We start from the raw sequence: 18,266 nt of genomic DNA on the forward strand, positions 1-18,266 counted from the left end.
AGGCTATCTCCTGAATCGTCTGAGCCACTGAGTCCGGCGTAAACGGAGTTGCAGTCATCGCACAGTAATTTCTATACACCAATTTTATTTTCCTTACTGATGGTAGATATCCTTTGTTTTCGATCAATTTGAGAAATAAGAACTACATGTAAACGCTACAGAATAACCCTGTCTTTGCAGTAGAGTTCCTAGTTCATCAGAAACCGGACCATAGCATGGTAAAACTGTCCACTTTTCTTTTCTTGATAGAGGAGTGATGAGTACACCGGAGAGTGTTTAATGTCTTCTATTTTCGTATTACTAATTTGACTTTTAGATCTGCTCTCTCCCTAGTCGGCGACTATCCGTGATGGCGAGAGAGGAGTGTTCATCCACTCATGCATGAATGAATACAATACAGTCAGGGAATTCATTCATTCAGTTAATTCATAATGTCTGTTGTAAGCTAAGGATTACTCTGTTCAGACTTGTGACACAAATAAATACTTGTACTAACACAAATTAATAGGGGGTAATATACATGTTTTCCTAGACTACATAACAATGTTAACGTTTAGGATAAAAATATAAAAAATAAACATCATAGAAACTACAATTTAGAGATCGGGTGTAAATAGTGATTGGGCGTAAATTGTAATGTTTAAGGTAGCAATAGATAAAGTAATTGTAACAAAATCAGGCTTGTATCAAAATAACTCGGATTGCAATAAATGATTACTCTTTGCCCGGTTCCTGGTGATCCGGTTCTAGAGGATGGGAGTATTCTTATTCTACTCATTTATATTTATCTTGTAACCGTGATTCACAGCAATTTCTCTAATACTCTGAAGTTATTTATCGAAATCTGCCTTATTTTGGGGTACAGAAAGAAGTCTGTGAATCATACTATGGAAAGTAGCTAACTTGTATTGGAAGGAATTCACATTAATTATATGGAATTATTAAATCCGTAGAGGTGAGTTTCTGTGGATGCTAAAGGTGTGGATATTTTGTGACTGGTCAGTAGTTAAATGAAGAAAATTTAATTTGAAATTGCTTTAAGTTTCAAGAATAAAACTGCAAGGAATTGAACAAATGAAATAGTTTCTCATGTTATACCGTACAGGAATACTATATCACTACCAAACGTACCCGTGCTTCGCTACGGTATTCACATTAGAGATGGGGAGTTTTCTTTACAAATACAGGCCCCTTTTTCTAATGACAGTCGCAATCGAGTTGGAGAGATTTGATTACAATCGAAAAATGCAGCTCTATCTAGCGTATAAGGAATCGAAATACGATAAAAAGTCAAAGGACCAAAGTTGTAGATCTCTCCAAATTGAGCAGCGATTGTGTTAGGCCTATCTGTTTTGTGATATGACTTATCGTTTAGCCAGCAGTTGCCCCGAAACGAAGGTATGCACCGTCATTAAAATTGCCTCCATATTTCGATATTTTCCGCAACCAGAAAGACTTAGATTTTAACATCTTGGAATTTTTCTCAAAGGAAAGTGTGTCCAGGTTCCAAGATAAGCACTCGCACACACACTGAGAAACTAAGGAAGAAAGCAATACAGTTAAGAAAGTTGACTTTAATACAAAATAGGATTATAACTGAAGACGGGCGGATAGGACAAATTTGTAAATACCAAGTGGATGGATAGGAAAACAAAATGTTCCTCACTAAATTGTAATGATATGAAATTAAATAGCGTATGGCTTTTCGTGCCGGCCCCGTGGTGTAGGGGTAGCGTGCCTGCCTCTCACCCGGAGGCCCCGGGTTCGATTCCCGGCCAGGTCAGGGATTTTTACCTGGACCTGAGGGCTGGTTCGAGGTCCACTCAGCCTACGTGATTAGAATTGAGGAGCTATCTGACGGTGAGATAGCGGCCCCGGTCTAGAAAGCCAAGAATAACGGCCGAGAGGATTCGTCGTGCTGACCACACGACACCTCGTAATCTGCAGGCCTTCGGGCTGAGCAGCGGTCGCTTGGTAGGCCAAGGCCCTTCAAGGGCTGTAGTGCCATGGGGTTTGGTTTGGTTTGGTTTGGTTTTATGGCTTTTAGTACCTTGAGTGTCTGAGGACAAGTTCGGCTCGCTAGATGCAGGGCTTTCGATTTGATGCCCGTAGGCAACCTGCGCGTCGTGATGAAGATGAAATAATGATGAAGATGACACATATACCAGCCCCCGTGTCAGCGAAATTAACCAATTATGGTTAAAATTCTCGACCCCGCGGGGAATCGAACCCGGGACTCCTGTGACCAAAGGCCAGCACATTAACCATTTAGCCATGGAGCCGGACGTAATGATATGAGTTAAGGATTTAAGAAAGCGGCAACAGAGAAATTCAGGCGGCGGGAATCTTAGGTAAACTGATAAGAAGATGTCATTTTTTTTTTTTTTTTTTTTGCTAGGGGCTTTACGTCGCGCCGACACAGATAGGTCTTATGGCGACAGAAGATGTCTTATAGTATTATTACTAAGCCTAAAGGGGCAAGGCAAAAGCAAGAAATTAAAGTAGAAAACAGATGTAGAAGAGAAATACAGTAAAAATTATAGGAAATGCCCTTACGGTGTGAAATAATGGGCTACACTTCGCCGTGCTATTCAAATATTAACAGCCCCCTCCCCAATAGTGCTATTCGAAGAAGATTGAAACCTTCAACGGTATCCCGTAGAATGGCAGCTTGACGTCATTCTCGCCTTCTACCCAAGGAACATCCACGAGTTTACAGAAATGATGACGAAAATGGCATTACGCCACTTCCCTGCTGGCAAGCAGTCAGAGACGTTGCCATGGTAAACTGTAAATTCGTTGTCGGTCTGTCGGTCATTCAAAGCAGAGCATGAAACCCGTAGAAAACAGTAATTTTCTCCGTCATTTGACAAGTAAGAAAAAGTATGAACATAACAAAAGTTGTTTAAAATGAAGGGACGTTTCACACATAGTCCTTGGATTCACAGAAAATCAATAGTATAAGAGAAAATTGAAGAAAACTGTTCTAATTTTCCTATAAGCCCCAAGTCTGTTTAGTGATGTTTAAATAATATGCTTATCTAAACCTTTCCTTGAATGAGTATACTATAAATATGAAGTTTGGTCGAGATCTCTCCAGCCGTGTCGCCGTAATGGTGCAACAGTAAACAGACACGACAGCTAAAAACCACTGATACGGTCTTGAGTTGACCTAAAACGAAAAAAATATTTGAAAAATTGGCAAAACAAATGAAATTACAGACAGCGGACCCCCTACAACTTTATTTATATCGATAAACGTAACGAAACCAATAAACAGTATAATTTATGGGAGTATCCGCTGGCGAAAGAAGATTTCTCTCGAAATCTTCCATAAATATCTCAGCAAGTAGAGGTAACAAGGGGTTTCCGTTTATTTTTAATACAGTACGTTGGAATTATATTTTATTTCCACTGATGAGGCCTATTCTATATATATTTAAAATAACATGTTCTGACTGACTGACTGACTCATCATCGCCGAGCCAGAATTACTGGACATAAAGAAATGAAATTTGGGGATACATTTATATCAGAGTGTAAGTGCTCATTGTGTATGTTGGGTATTCAGCCCGAAGGCTGGTTTGATCCTCTACAGCTCCACCAACAGCTGCCATAGATAGCCTAGTTATCACTGAAGAGGCATACTAGGGAAGTGAGGAGTGAGGTAGTTTCCCGTTGCTTTCCTCACTGAGCCAGAAGTTCCTATTGCATATCAGTCTGCCAAGCCCACTGAAATGCAGCGACATTTTTACACCATTCATAACAGGGACTGGCTGCATAAGGAATGGCATTACTGGCATCGCTCATACCTCGGTCACTTTCATATTGCCAAAGCCAAGGATGGGACTGAGACAGATCTATGAAAGTAACAAATTCATTCTAGCCCATACCAGAAGACATAGTGCACTGTAAACACTACATCCTGCCAGCAAAAGGCATAAGTGCTCATTATAGGAGGATATTTGGATATTCTGTCTGTAATAGGGTGAAAGGGGGGGGGGTGAATTGTTTAAAAGAGTATATCTGTATCTCAAATCTTAACTGTATACAGACGTGAAGATTGGTATTTGGAATCTCCTTTAAAAATAAAGAAACACATTTTTTTTGTTTTCGGAAAATCTCTTTAAGGGAGGGAGGTGTGAAAAAAGTGAGAAAAGGGTTGAATACATTTCGTGAGTATACTTATTTATAAAAACCTGATCTTTTGTTTTTGTTTCTGGAAAGTCAACTTAAGAGGGCGAACAGGAGGGGAAGAGGGGGTGAATTGTTAAAACGAGTATATCTGCAGTACATGTATTTTTATGAGAAAGCCACGTAGGAGGGCGAAGGATGAAAAGGGCTGAAAAAGGGGTTGAATTCTTTTTTTTATTAGGATACTGATATCTCAAAAACTGCAGATGTTACAGACATGAACATTTGGATTTTTAATCTTCTTTACAAATAAAGAAACACGTACTTTTTGTTTTCGGAAAATCCACTTAAAGGGGGGTTGAAGAATTGAAAAATGAGTTGACTTCTTTTTATGAGGATACTTATATCACAGAAAGTAAAAATGTTAAACAGATGTGAGAATCGGTGTTGGAATCTCCTTTTTAAATAAGAAACACGTATATTTTTGTTTTTGGAAGATCCACTCACGCGGGGTGTGGAAAGGAGTGAAAATGGGTTGAATTATTTTTATGGGGATACTTATATCTCATAAACTGATGTTATAGACGTGGGAATCTCGTTTAAAAATATAAAAAAACACGTATGTATTTGTTTTCAGGATGTCAACTTAAGAGGATGGTTAAAAAGGGGTTACTTATGTTTCAGAAACTAAAGGTGTTACAGATGTGAAAAATTGGTACTTGCAATCTCCTTTAAAAATAAAGAAACATATTTATTGCGTTGGGGGGGGGGGGATCAACTTAAGAGGGCGAAGAATGAGTTGAATTACTTTTATAAGTAAACTTATACCTCAAAAACTGAAGATGGTACAAACGTGAAAATTGTTATTTGTAATCCCCTTTAAAGATAAAGGAACTCGTATTATTTTGTTTTCGGAAAACCAACCCCACCTAAGGGGTGGGGGTGTAAAAGAGTTGAAGGGGTTCAATTATTTTTATGGGGATATTTGTATCTCAAAAACTGCAGATGTTATATACGTGAAAATTTTTACTTCAAATCTCATTTAAAAAAGAAACATGTGTTTTTGTTTTCGACTTGTGAGTGGGCTGTTTCTCACTGGAACAGTTCTATGCCGTATGATCCAGAGTTAGCTCTGCCAGTAGCCTGGTCATCCTTAGCCTCAAAAGGCTGGTTTGCAAAGAGGTACTGGGGCAAATGAAACTCGATTTTTAGGTGAGTTTTTATACCTTAAGAATCTTCAGAAAATATCTTAGTGCAGTAGCGAGGAACGATTACTTTTATCGAATTACGAAATTCACGCGAGCAAAGCTGCTAGTATTAGTATATGAATAATAGCTGAAAATATACTTAACAACTCAAAAAAGGCAAGTAGGCAACGGAAACTCAAATAGGCGAAAAAGGCAAAATGATAACGGGTTCTAGCGTTCCCAAATATAGGGAAACATGCTTATCTCTGACACGACGGTATATCAATCCAGATTAATAATAATGGCATTTTGCCTAACTTCCCTTAACACTTTCTCGGGGTTTGGAATTCCAAAATCTTATAACCCTACGATAACTACAGCTCATCGCTTTGGAGGAAAAGATACGACTGGGTAAAAAATGCTTACACTTGCGTACTTATGTTGAGCCCCTAATTTGAAACTCCACAGTCTGGTCCCCTCGGGCAATTTTTAGAATGTTTTTACTTTTGTAAGTAACCTGAGGGCGTTAACTCCTCTCTTACTGAGTTTAAAATTTGTAGGATGCCTGAAAATGCCTCATTAATTCATGTTTATTTTCATTTTTAAACCTTCATATGTAGATCGCTTCACATCGAGTTTCATTTATTGGCATCCTTAATATCTCGAAATTTTCCCACCACAATTTCTAGGAGTTTGATGTTAAAACTTAATTTAGACTCTCAGAAAAATCTTAAGGCATGGAAACTATAGGTCATCCCTTTGAAAAAATACACCCGAGTGGTAAAAGAAATGCTTACACTTGCTTTTTTTATGTTTAGCCCTAATTTTGAAACTCCCACCCAACCTCGCCCTCTTGGGTAATTCTGAGAAGTTTCTCCTTTTCTAGAGATCCGGAGGGTATCAACTTCACTGGTACCAAGTTTTAAGTTCGTAGGATGCCTAGAAGTGCCTGATTAATTCGTGCCTATTTTCATTTTAATATTTTTGTACAGATCTCTTCAAGTCGAGTTCCATGTATTAGTATTCTTAAACTGCGACTGTCAATAGGAAAGAGGACCTGGCATTGTAATGAAAAACCCCCCTTCAACTTTCACTGGCATTATAATGAAAATTCCCCAGGTCGATTGTGACTGGAAGTAGCCAAGTGGGCCTGCCACGATAGTGAAAAAAGCTGTAACTCGATTGAGACTGGCAGTAGATAATGGGACCTGCCATAAAATCAAAAGTCCCAAACTTGACTATGATTGACAGTAGGAAAGATGATAATAATGGCGTATGGCCTCCGAAGAGGCCTGGTGCGGGTCTTTTTCTCGTAGACGGCCTATTAGGCGACCTGCATGTCTGTGAAGATGAGGACCCTACCTAGGATGAATTCTAATGCTGAATACGTCACACACACCCAGCCCCTGAGTCACTGGAATTAACCAATTAAGGTTAAAATCCCCGACCCGGCCGGAAATCGAACCCGGGACCCTCTGAACAGAAGGCATGTACGCTGACCATACAGCAAACGAGTCGGACAGTAGGAAAGATGACCTGTCGTTATAATGTCAACTCTCCAACTGCACTGTGACCGGCAGTAGGAAAGTGTGTCTCTCATTATAATAAAGACATTCCAATTTCATTGTTACTGGCAGTAGGTAAGGAGACATACTATTATAATGAAAGCACCCACACTCGATTGTGACTGGAAGTAGGAAAAGGGGCCTGCTATTGGAATGACAACTCACCAAATTGATTGTGACTGGCATTAGAAAAGAGGAATTGCCATTATCATCAAAACTCCCCATCTCGATTGTGACTGGCAGTAAGCAAAGAGGACTGCCATTATAATCAAAATTCTCCAACTCGAATCCGACTAGTATGAGGCAAGGGGGCCTTCCCTTATAATAAAAACTCGACTGTGACGGAAAGTAGGAAAGGGGGCCTGTCATTATAATGAAAATTCCCCAAATCAGTTTCACTGCAGTAGGCAAGGGGATCTGTCATTATGATGAAAACTCCAAAATCGATTGTGAATGGCAGTAAGCAAGTGGGCGTGCCATTATGATCAAAACTCCCCAGCTCGTACTTTACATGAGAAACGCCGTATGGAAACCTTCCCGTTGTGTTTCTCGGGTAACAATAAGAGACATGCAATTTTTGAAAATCTTAGAACTTGTTCAATAATTTACCTAGAAATCCGTGTACAATGTGGAATTCCGTAGCGAAGCACGGGTACATTGGCTGGTGGTCTATATCTTAAGTTCCGTTAACTTAAATATCAGTCTGTCCAAATACAGTAGAGACAATACGCGACACTTACGGATTTAGCCATGTTAAAATGGGAGAAAATTCGACGCTCCTAGTGACTTGACCTGAAAAGTTGCGCTAAATTCAAATATTAATGGAAATGCATATACGAAAATGGATAAATAAATTACGTCTAGAAAGAAAGTATTATTGAGATATTAACTTCGAAGTTGCTAAAGCAATTCTGGATAAATGAATGAAGAACTACTTAAAAGGTTATTTAAAGGCTGAAATTAGACATATAAACAAGATGTGAAATTGACTGCTGTGAAATGGGTTGATCTTTCATCTATGCATTACATTTTTGCTTTAGCATTCCTGCCTGAACTTTTACGGAACCGAGCTCGATAGCTGCAGTCGCTTAAGTGCGGCCAGTATCCAGTATTCGGGAGATAGTAGGTTCGAATCCCACTGTCGGCAATCCTGAAAATGGTTTTCCGTGGTTTCCCATTTCACACCAGGCAAATGCTGGAGCTGTACCTTAATTAAGGCCACGGCCGCTTCCTTCCCACTTTCAGCCCTTCCCTGTCCCATCGTCGCCATAAGACCTATCTGTGTCGGCGCGACGTAAAGCAGCTAGCAAAAAAAAAAAACCTTTTACGGTTAATTTGTCTTTTTTCTCATTTAAAAAACATTGTATCATCACATTAAGACACTTGTCAATAACAATATCGGCACATTCCTTACACACATGATGCATTGAATTAACATTTCAATGCTGGACAATTTTCCTATTAACATAAAGCCTACTAACAGATAGAAAATCTATAAAATCGCGGCTTTAATCTGAGAAGAGGGATAAAAGAAAGAAAAGTATGAAAATGTTGTCAATAGTGATGCTTTGAGGAATATTTACGTACAATTAGAGTAAAAATGTAACATACCCTTGGCTGTATAGTCGAGGATTTTTAAGTCGCTGGGCTGGAAATGATCCGAACAGATCTTATAATTCTTATATAAGCGTAACGTCCCTTCTTTCTTGTACACCTTATCGAAATCACTTCTGTGATATTTCAAAACCCACAGATCACACCTACAACAACACATCGGTATTGAAGGTTAACTGCTGCACTATACAATAAAATATGCGTATTATATTTTAAGCCAGTTAAAATATGGGTCGAGCAGGTCAGAAGATTATGAAGTACTATAAAAATCTCTTTGTCACTGGAAGAATATATATGTAAACACAATATTACTTACATTTTCTTGTCACGAGGGTAGTGAAAGAAATACCGCGCATTCTTCTCTACTTCATAGTTACTGCAGCCAAACACAGCACATACCTTTCCCCTCATGTTGAGAGGAGATATCAAGGAATGACATACGCTACTATTTAATTATGTCAACTCACTGAAAACGCATAAATAACACCAAAAACTTCACACACAAATACACGTGCTCTTATGACAGAATCAGTAGTTCTCAGGTCTACCCACTAGAGAGAGCTCTAATAGCTGTCCCTCTATATCTCGCTGAGTGTCGCGTGTTGTCTCTACTGTATTTGGTCTGTCATTCAGTGTGTAATGTCGACTCTGTAGCATTTCCGTTTTAAGTTGTAGTATTAATGTAAAAAGCGAACAAATACTCCTACTTATGCAGGATTGGACGAACTTATTTGATAATACTGTTGTTACAGTTTTCGTGTTATAACATGTATTTTTGTTTTTCACAGGTTGGATGAACGTCGGCTCAAAATGGCAGACTACTACAGCATTCTAGGAATACCTCAAAATGCCACTGATGCTGACGTCAAGAGAGCGTACAGGAAAATGGCACTGAAATGGCATCCAGACAAGAATCCAAATAATCTAGAGGAAGCTAACAAGAAATTCAAAGAGATTTCGGAAGCATATGAGGTTCTATCCGATGAAAAGAAACGCCGCATCTATGATAAATATGGAAAAGATGGAATTTCATCAACCCCAAGTGGACATCGTCGTCGTTCCCGCAGTTCCAATGATTTCGACTTTATGTTCACATTCAGAGATCCTGAGGAGGTGTTCAAAGAGTTCTTTAGAAGCTCTCCGTTCCAAGATCTATTTTCCGAAATTGCTACCACTAGCAGTCACAATCGCGATCATCACAGAAGCCGAAGCTCACGGGATTTCTCTGGCGGCTCACGTTTGTTTAACCCTTTTAGCTTCGGGTTTGGTATGGATATGGATGATATGCTAAATACTTCCGATGGTTCATGTAATGGAGGAGGGTTTGTATCGTTTACAAATTTTTCCAAATCCGGAGCAGGTCCTAGTGGTAGCTCAGTAAAGCGTACCTCGACCACAACTAAATATATCAACGGCAAGAAGATTACAACCAAAAAGGTGTTCGCTAATGGGAAGGAGACAACCATGACTTACGAAAATGACGTTCTTGTTTCAAAAACTGTGGACGGAGTACCTCAGTCTATTACCTATGACTAACATTGACAAAGATGTTGTCATTTAAATAATATGTAAAATTCGCAGATTTCTACCGGGAGCAGAAAATATAAAAATTGTAGTTTGATCAACACGTCTGTAGATTGATTCTTGTTAAAACTGTTTTGGTTTAAGTTATCTTTAATAGATGTACTACCAGTTTGTATTTTCTCTATCCTTTTTCTTTTGCATGTGAAATGAAGATAGATCAGGTAGGCTCTTAACCTTTATGTGCTAAGTAGTAGTGTTGGCTACTGAGTGTATGATTCGAAGCAACGCATCAGAGTGAATCGATTCACAGGAACGGCGAGCTCATGGCACACGATTCAGTTGACTCGCAGCAGACACTGCGCACCCACGGATTAGTGAGACACAACACACACACGGTTCATTATCGGCACACTGGACATCGGCGGGGAGCCGAACTTCCACTGCGGTCGAGACATACAGAGCCATGGCACACTGAAAGAATCGTACGCAATCACGGATCAGTCAGACACAAAACACACACACACACACATACACACACACACACAGAGACACACACGTACACACACACTGTTCATTACCGGTACACTGGACATTGGCGGGGAGCCTAACTTCCGCTGCAGCAAAACATACAGAGCCATGGCACACTGAACGAATCGTACGCTGTAACGGACTCCCGCTCTCAGCTCATTTGAAAATGGTACACACTTGCATTCAATGTCCTCTTCTTACAGGGAGGTTTAAATAATAGATGGATTTATTTGCAGTGTTAAAAAGGTAGTTAAAACATAATTAAAAAAACTAGCTAGTAAATAGGTAGGCTATTAGGCTATTCTATTTAGGCCTATTCGTTTAATTATTCAATATTATAACATTTGACATTCGACAATTAATTTAACTCAACTCTCTAGCCTACCCTATGACTAGAGCCTTGCACGGATGCAGATATCCGCGAAGTTAGTGTCTTGGCGGATACAAACTGTATGGTAGTGCGGATAATTTTGCTGATTTTTAAATAATGACGGTTATTGATTTTAAGTAAATTATATTCTTATTTTTGCTTATGCTTAGGTGACCCTTGACAGTAATAATGGCGTATGGCCTCCGGAGAGGCCTGGTGCGAGTCTTTTTCTCGTAGATGGCCTATTAGGCGACCTGCAAGTCTGTGAAGATGAGGGCCCTACCTAGGATGATTTCTAATGCTGAATACGCCACACATACCCAGCCCCCGAGCCAATGGATTTAACCAATTAAGGTTAAAATCCCCGGGAATCGAACCCGGGACCCTCTGAACCGAAGGCCAGCACGCTGACCATTCAGCCAACGAGTCGGACACCCTTGACAGTGATATGGGAGAATGGTGATATATAACGATAACGAGATCATAAAGCCATAAATCTGACCTAATCCTAACTGACTCTGCCTGCAGTTAATGGAAGGAACAAAGGTCAATTCGTCGGTAGTTGTCGCAAGAGAAAATCCCTCATAAAACTGTCTGGTGCCAGGTCAATTGTATTATGTTAACAGATCTATCCATTTCAATACCTTGGTTGTAATGTGCTGTACAGTAGTTAAATATTTACAATATCCGCGCATAACCATTTGCGGATGCGGGTGCGGATGCGGAGCGGATACGGACGCGGATGCGGATATCATTTTGTACATCCGCACAGGGCTCTACCTATGACTATAAGTCATGCACATGACAACTCGAAATTGTCTGTTTATTATTGGGAAGAACCGCTCAGTATTTTCTCATTTCATATGCCGCATCATTGCACAAGACTTCAATAATCGAATCACGAAATCGCTATTGGCTTTACGTCGCACCGACACAGATAGGTCTTATGGCGACGATGGGACAGGAAAGGGCTAAGACTGTGAAGGAAGCGGCCGTGGCCTTAATTAAGGTACAGCCCCAGCATTTGTCTGGTGTGAAAATGGGAAACCACGGAAAACCATAATCACGAAATCACCGGTGTATATGGACGGTGGGTAAGTGAACCGAATGACGCAATAACTTAAATAAAAAAGGTGTTGAATCAGAACACCACAGGGCTACTGTACATCTCGGGTAGCCTATACAAAATATGGCGATTTAAAAATATCCTCTGCTGATAGAAAAAGACATATTTTCAAAGATGACCGGGCGAGTTGGCCGTGCGGTTAGGGGGGCGGCTGTGAACTTGCATCCGGGAGATAGTGGGTTCGAATCCCACTGTCGGCAGTCCTGAAGATGGATTTCCGTGGTTTCCCATTTTTACACCAGGCAAATGCTGGGGCTGTGCCTTAATTAAGGCCTCGGACGCTTCCTTCCAACTCCTGGGCCTTTACTATCCCATCGTCGCCGTAAGACCTATCTGTGTCGGTGCGACGAAAAGGCACCAGAAAAAAAAATTAAGAAAAGACTAGGCAAACAACTGATAAGGAATCTTGTGTAAACATATTTATTACTAAAAACTAACAGGGTGTGGGGTAATAAGCTTACTTTTGACAACATACCATATAAGTTCTGGGAAAAGGAGATTGGCGTTCGGTTTCCCCATTAATTTTGAGGTTAAGATATTTTACTGTAAATGAAATAAAACTATGAATTCGTTTGATAGGACAATATATATTCTTTAAATAATATATCAAAAATAGTGAGTCTTGTTGCGATAAAACAGATGAGAATATGAAATTATGGCATTGCAACAGAAAGAAACTAGGCATGAATTTGAATTCTTCTTGACCGGACATTTAACAATTTATACGAAATATTTCCCTCACTGATTCACTTGACTGTACCTTCAACACTTTTAGTGTAATTACGACGTAATCCATTGCTCTGGTGTTTACTGTAGATGTGTCACGCCTAACGTGGTGATACATCCTTGCGACTGCTTCTTCTCCATATCATCTGACTTCTTTGTAAGTCAATATGGTATGACCTCTTGGCAGGTCCAGGGTTGCCCTCTCTGACTCCTTGGTAAGTCTTGCGTCCGCGTCTTCCACTAAGTGACGGACCAACCATTTGGTCTCACTCTCTCAATGACCAATAATGGCTCACTGAGTCTTCACCATCTCTCGTTCACACTGGTTGGCTGACCACTTAAGGCCTCTTGATCTAGTAGACTACTTCACTGTACTGCATCCGTATAAGTAATGACTGACGCTACAATATGGAGCTACCTTATATAGAAGTTGGTTGACACAGCTACGTAATCTCCAGAAATAACAATGACATACTCCCACCTACGCGACAGATATTACACACAGTGGTGAAATAGCCCCGCGGCGACGAGTCCGTGCGCTCATATCTAACTAAATACGATGACGTAGCCATGGAGTGGCGATGACTTGGCAGAATCGCCAGCAATATTGCACAATGCACCAACGTCATACCCAATCTCTGATATATACAACAATTCTCACTGTACAGGTATTGAGTGTTATACTACACATACGTATATATGCATACATCTAAGTGCAATCTTGCAAGCAACAGGCAATTGCAAAATTGAATAAAACGGATAATTACAATAATAGTAACAATATCACAGATAAAATAATAATAATACTGACATAGTAATAATAATAATAATAATAATAATAATAATAATAAAAAAATACAGATAAAATCATACAATAATAAAAATACAGATATCATCTTGTAACGGGATTTGAACCGTTACAATTCGCCTCCCTCATAAATAAATCGAAGAACAAAGAATCGATTGATTTATGAACAAAATTATATATATAACACTGACACAGATAAACACTTTAAATGAGTATACAACAATAATTTTCTTTTTCAGCATCCATACATTTTATAATACATCACATATATGAGAATTCTTCTCGCACATTGCCATCGTAGATAACTGTTCAGTGTCCCATTCTCATACAATTCACAAGAACATAGCCCTTAATTTAACACACACAAATAATTTCAATCAATATACAACATTCTTCTCCTTTTTTTTAACATATCAAAATATTTTGTGAAAATTCACTTATATGAGAACTTTTCTTGCATATTGTTATCGCAGATAACTGTCCAATGTCTTGTTCTCCGTTTTTCTTGTCACACAGTACATGACAATGTAGCACTTATTCTTCCAATACACCAATACGACACTTGGTTCACACGCAAATCGTAGATGTTAGTTTTATTTTGCCAGTTTCTCACAAAATATAATCATCTTACTCTTATTTCAACAAATCTCACGTGAAATACTTCTTTAAGTTCTTAATGTTGTAAGTACCGACAATCTTCCCTTCCTGATCTTTTAAGGAATATGCACACTTCCCGATACGGCTCACAATAGTGAAATACCCCTGATACAAAAAGTAACTTCGAGATATTTCCCGCCTCTGCAGATGATGAAAATGGAATTCTGAGTAGCACTCTGTCACTCAAACGAATCAATTTTGCCCTTATAAACTTACATATCTCAATAAATCACATCCTTCTTGGCAACAACAATTAAAGAATCAATACTATGGCTACAAGATGGTTCAATTATTCCGTAATCCAGCATAATGTTTATTTGTTCTTAGACTTCACTAGCATTTTTAAGTTGAATGGGGTACTTACCTCCCACAAACGATGAATGGTCATATATTACAAATTTATTTTCATATACGTGTTCTTCCTCACTTACCACTAAATACCTCTCGATGCTTACCTAACATCGAACATATTACTCCTGTAATTCACTCAAATTACCTCACGTCACTGCCTCATACCGACTATCCCTCGGATACTGGTCGTACAGGCACGTAACACACCCAACAAAACATTTCCTCTCACTAGGAACAACTTCACTTACCTCCCATATATTTCAAAGAACACACTCACCAACACACTTACCTCAGACCATCATAATTAACACGTACTTCTTTGCTAGATTACTCCCAGAACAAACACACACTACCTAAATTAAAGTCTATTCTACTTCCATGATTTGCAACCAAGTCAGCTCCTAAAACAACTGAATACACAAGTTCTGGTACAACAAGGCATGTCTGAGACTTACAATTATCTTCAATTATGATAGGTACCGCTATCACCTTATTTACTCACTTTGACTTACCCAACGGCTTTTATAATATCTAATAGAACCTTCCCTTACCTTCTTCATCTCACAATTTCCATCATCGGAGTTCCTTTTTTTTTTTTTTGCTATTTGCTTTACGTCGCACCGACACAGATAGGTCTTATGGCGACGATGGGATAGGAAAGACCTAGGAGTTGGAAGGAAGCGGCCGTGGCCTTAAATAAGGTACAGCCCCAGCATTTGCCTGGTGTGAAAATGGGAAACCACGGAAAACCATCTTCAGGGCTGCCGACAGTGGGGCTCGAACCCACGATCTCCCGTATGCAAGCTCACAGCCGCGCGCCTCTACGCGCACGGCCAACTCGCCCGGTCATCGGAGTTACTACCTCACTACTTACATCACATTCTCGGCATTACAAGTACTTACATCACTATAACAGAACACTTCTTACGTCTAACTTACTACTACTATTAATTACTGCATGATCTACGATCACGTCACTACTTAAATATTTCACTTAACATTACTTAGGTCACAATCACACTGTACTCTTAAATCTACTTTCACTAGACAACTACTTATACTACATCCCTGTTCAACTTCTACCTTCAGCCTGTCCACTTAACTTACCCGATTCCCTGTGAATCTGAAATACTCTGGCTTGATAACGACACCTTGATAACATTCATATTGAGACTATCATAGTCTCTCTGATAACTCAAACCCGTACGCCTCCCATCTTCCGATTCTCTCTGATTACTCCCCTGACCTTCTCTCTCATAACTCAGATACATACGCCTCCCATCTTCCGATTCTCTCAAAATTTCTTCTTCCGCTCCTCTCTCATCCTTCTCTTCCTCTATTCTCACGTCTTCCTTCAATTCTTCCTCTCTTTCTCTTACCTGCTGTGATAGCGTTTTCTGTTCGCTTCGTAGTTCAGTGACCTCCACAAGTTTGCTTTCAATCTGCTCGATTCTACTAACCTGTTGCCCCGTATTTTCCCCAACTGCATTGTAACTCTTGTCCAATCTTTTCTCGACTACGTCATGAATTTCTTCCCGATTACTCGAAATTTTATTACTTAACAGTACGATCTTGTTTGTACATGTTCCTTTGACATGCTCAATTTGAGTATGAAGCTCGCTCCGACTCGACTCCATTTCTTCCCTAAGGTCAACACACTTTTCATTTGACTTACTTTCTAACTTAGATGTTTGATTATTTATCTCTAATATCTTAGTATCTATATTACTAATGATCGTATTACAATTTTCTTTATTACTGCCAATTAATTCTTCCATCTGCCTATTCCTATTTTCGATACTACTAATAATCATTTCTTTCATCTCTTTATTATTATTTTCATTCCTACTAATTAATTCTTCCATCTGTTTACTCCTATCTTCACAATAAGTATCAATCATTTCCTTCAACTTGTTCATTTCGGCCTTCAGCAGATTAAACTGTTGTAAATTCATTGCCCCTGAGAATGTCTTTTGAGTTTCAGCGTGCTTCTCAATTTCTGTACTTTCCTGAATTATCTCAGAAGGTTCCATCCTATTCACCTGCTCCCTACTCTGAATTTCACCTTGGATGTCCGCAGAAGCAATGACCTCGTCCTCACATGACTTGTCATTGTGTTCCTTGTCCATCTTTGGTTCACTAGTGATAGTACGCGATCTCAAATTAATTTCCCTCTTCAAATCCCTTGACATATCCCCAAATTACAAATATATATCACAAAATTATACTCTTGACATTTACCGGTAATAATTTCCGTTGGCTTAAATGCGCACACTCTTCCCAAAATGAACCTATGATATGCTGTCATTCAGAACAAATTCTGAATTTATTCGAGTCCCACGTTGCGTCGACACATTGTAAACATATTTATTACTAAAAACTAACAGGGTGTGGGGTAATAAGCTTACTTTTGACAACATACCATATAAGTTCTGGGAAAAGGAGATTGGCGTTCGGTTTCCCCATTAATTTTGAGGTTAAGATATTTTACTGTAAATGAAATAAAACTATGAATTCGTTTGATAGGACAATATATATTCTTTAAATAATATATCAAAAATAGTGAGTCTTGTTGCGATAAAACAGATGAGAATATGAAATTATGACATTGCAACAGAAAGAAACTAGGCATGAATTTGAATTCTTCTTGACCGGACATTTAACAATTTATACGAAATATTTCCCTCACTGATTCACTTGACTGTACCTTCAACACTTTTAGTGTAATTACGACGTAATCCATTGCTCTGGTGTTTACTGTAGATGTGTCACGCCTAACGTGGTGATACATCCTTGCGACTGCTTCTTCTCCATATCATCTGACTTCTTTGTAAGTCAATATGGTATGACCTCTTGGCAGGTCCAGGGTTGCCCTCTCTGACTCCTTGGTAAGTCTTGCGTCCGCGTCTTCCACTAAGTGACGGACCAACCATTTGGTCTCACTCTCTCAATGACCAATAATGGCTCACTGAGTCTTCACCATCTCTCGTTCACACTGGTTGGCTGACCACTTAAGGCCTCTTGATCTAGTAGACTACTTCACTGTACTGCATCCGTATAAGTAATGACTGACGCTACAATATGGAGCTACCTTATATAGAAGTTGGTTGACACAGCTACGTAATCTCCAGAAATAACAATGACATACTCCCACCTACGCGACAGATATTACACACAGTGGTGAAATAGCCCCGCGGCGACGAGTCCGTGCGCTCATATCTAACTAAATACGATGACGTAGCCATGGAGTGGCGATGACTTGGCAGAATCGCCAGCAATATTGCACAATGCACCAACGTCATACCCAATCTCTGATATATACAACAATTCTCACTGTACAGGTATTGAGTGTTATACTACACATACGTATATATGCATACATCTAAGTGCAATCTTGCAAGCAACAGGCAATTGCAAAATTGAATAAAACGGATAATTACAATAATAGTAACAATATCACAGATAAAATAATAATAATACTGACATAGTAATAATAATAATAATAATAATAATAATAATAAAAAAATACAGATAAAATCATACAATAATAAAAATACAGATATCATCTTGTAACGGGATTTGAACCGTTACACTTGTACCTGGGCGACTGCTCTAAATGCAGATCACTGATGTTTGTGTGTACAGATATTTTTTCATCTAATCCTATATACTTATT

At 39.2% G+C, this 18,266-nt stretch overlaps 1 protein-coding gene across 2 annotated transcripts in view; it reads left to right on the forward strand.

Moving 5' to 3' along the window:
* The window catches only part of LOC136877540 (dnaJ homolog subfamily B member 6), a 337,737-nt gene extending 327,648 nt beyond the window's left edge, over positions 1-10,089 (forward strand). For both annotated transcript variants that reach the window (XM_067151663.2, XM_068228674.1), the window contains exon 2: positions 9,289-10,089. In XM_067151663.2, the coding sequence (XP_067007764.1) occupies positions 9,311-10,036 (726 nt within the window). In that variant the 5' untranslated portion in view covers positions 9,289-9,310 and the 3' untranslated portion in view covers positions 10,037-10,089. The remainder of the gene's footprint in view (positions 1-9,288) is intronic.
* Positions 10,090-18,266: the final 8,177 nt, after the last annotated feature.

The sequence above is a fragment of the Anabrus simplex genome, chromosome 7 (assembly GCF_040414725.1).
Source record: "Anabrus simplex isolate iqAnaSimp1 chromosome 7, ASM4041472v1, whole genome shotgun sequence".
Lineage (NCBI taxonomy): Eukaryota > Metazoa > Arthropoda > Insecta > Orthoptera > Tettigoniidae > Anabrus > Anabrus simplex.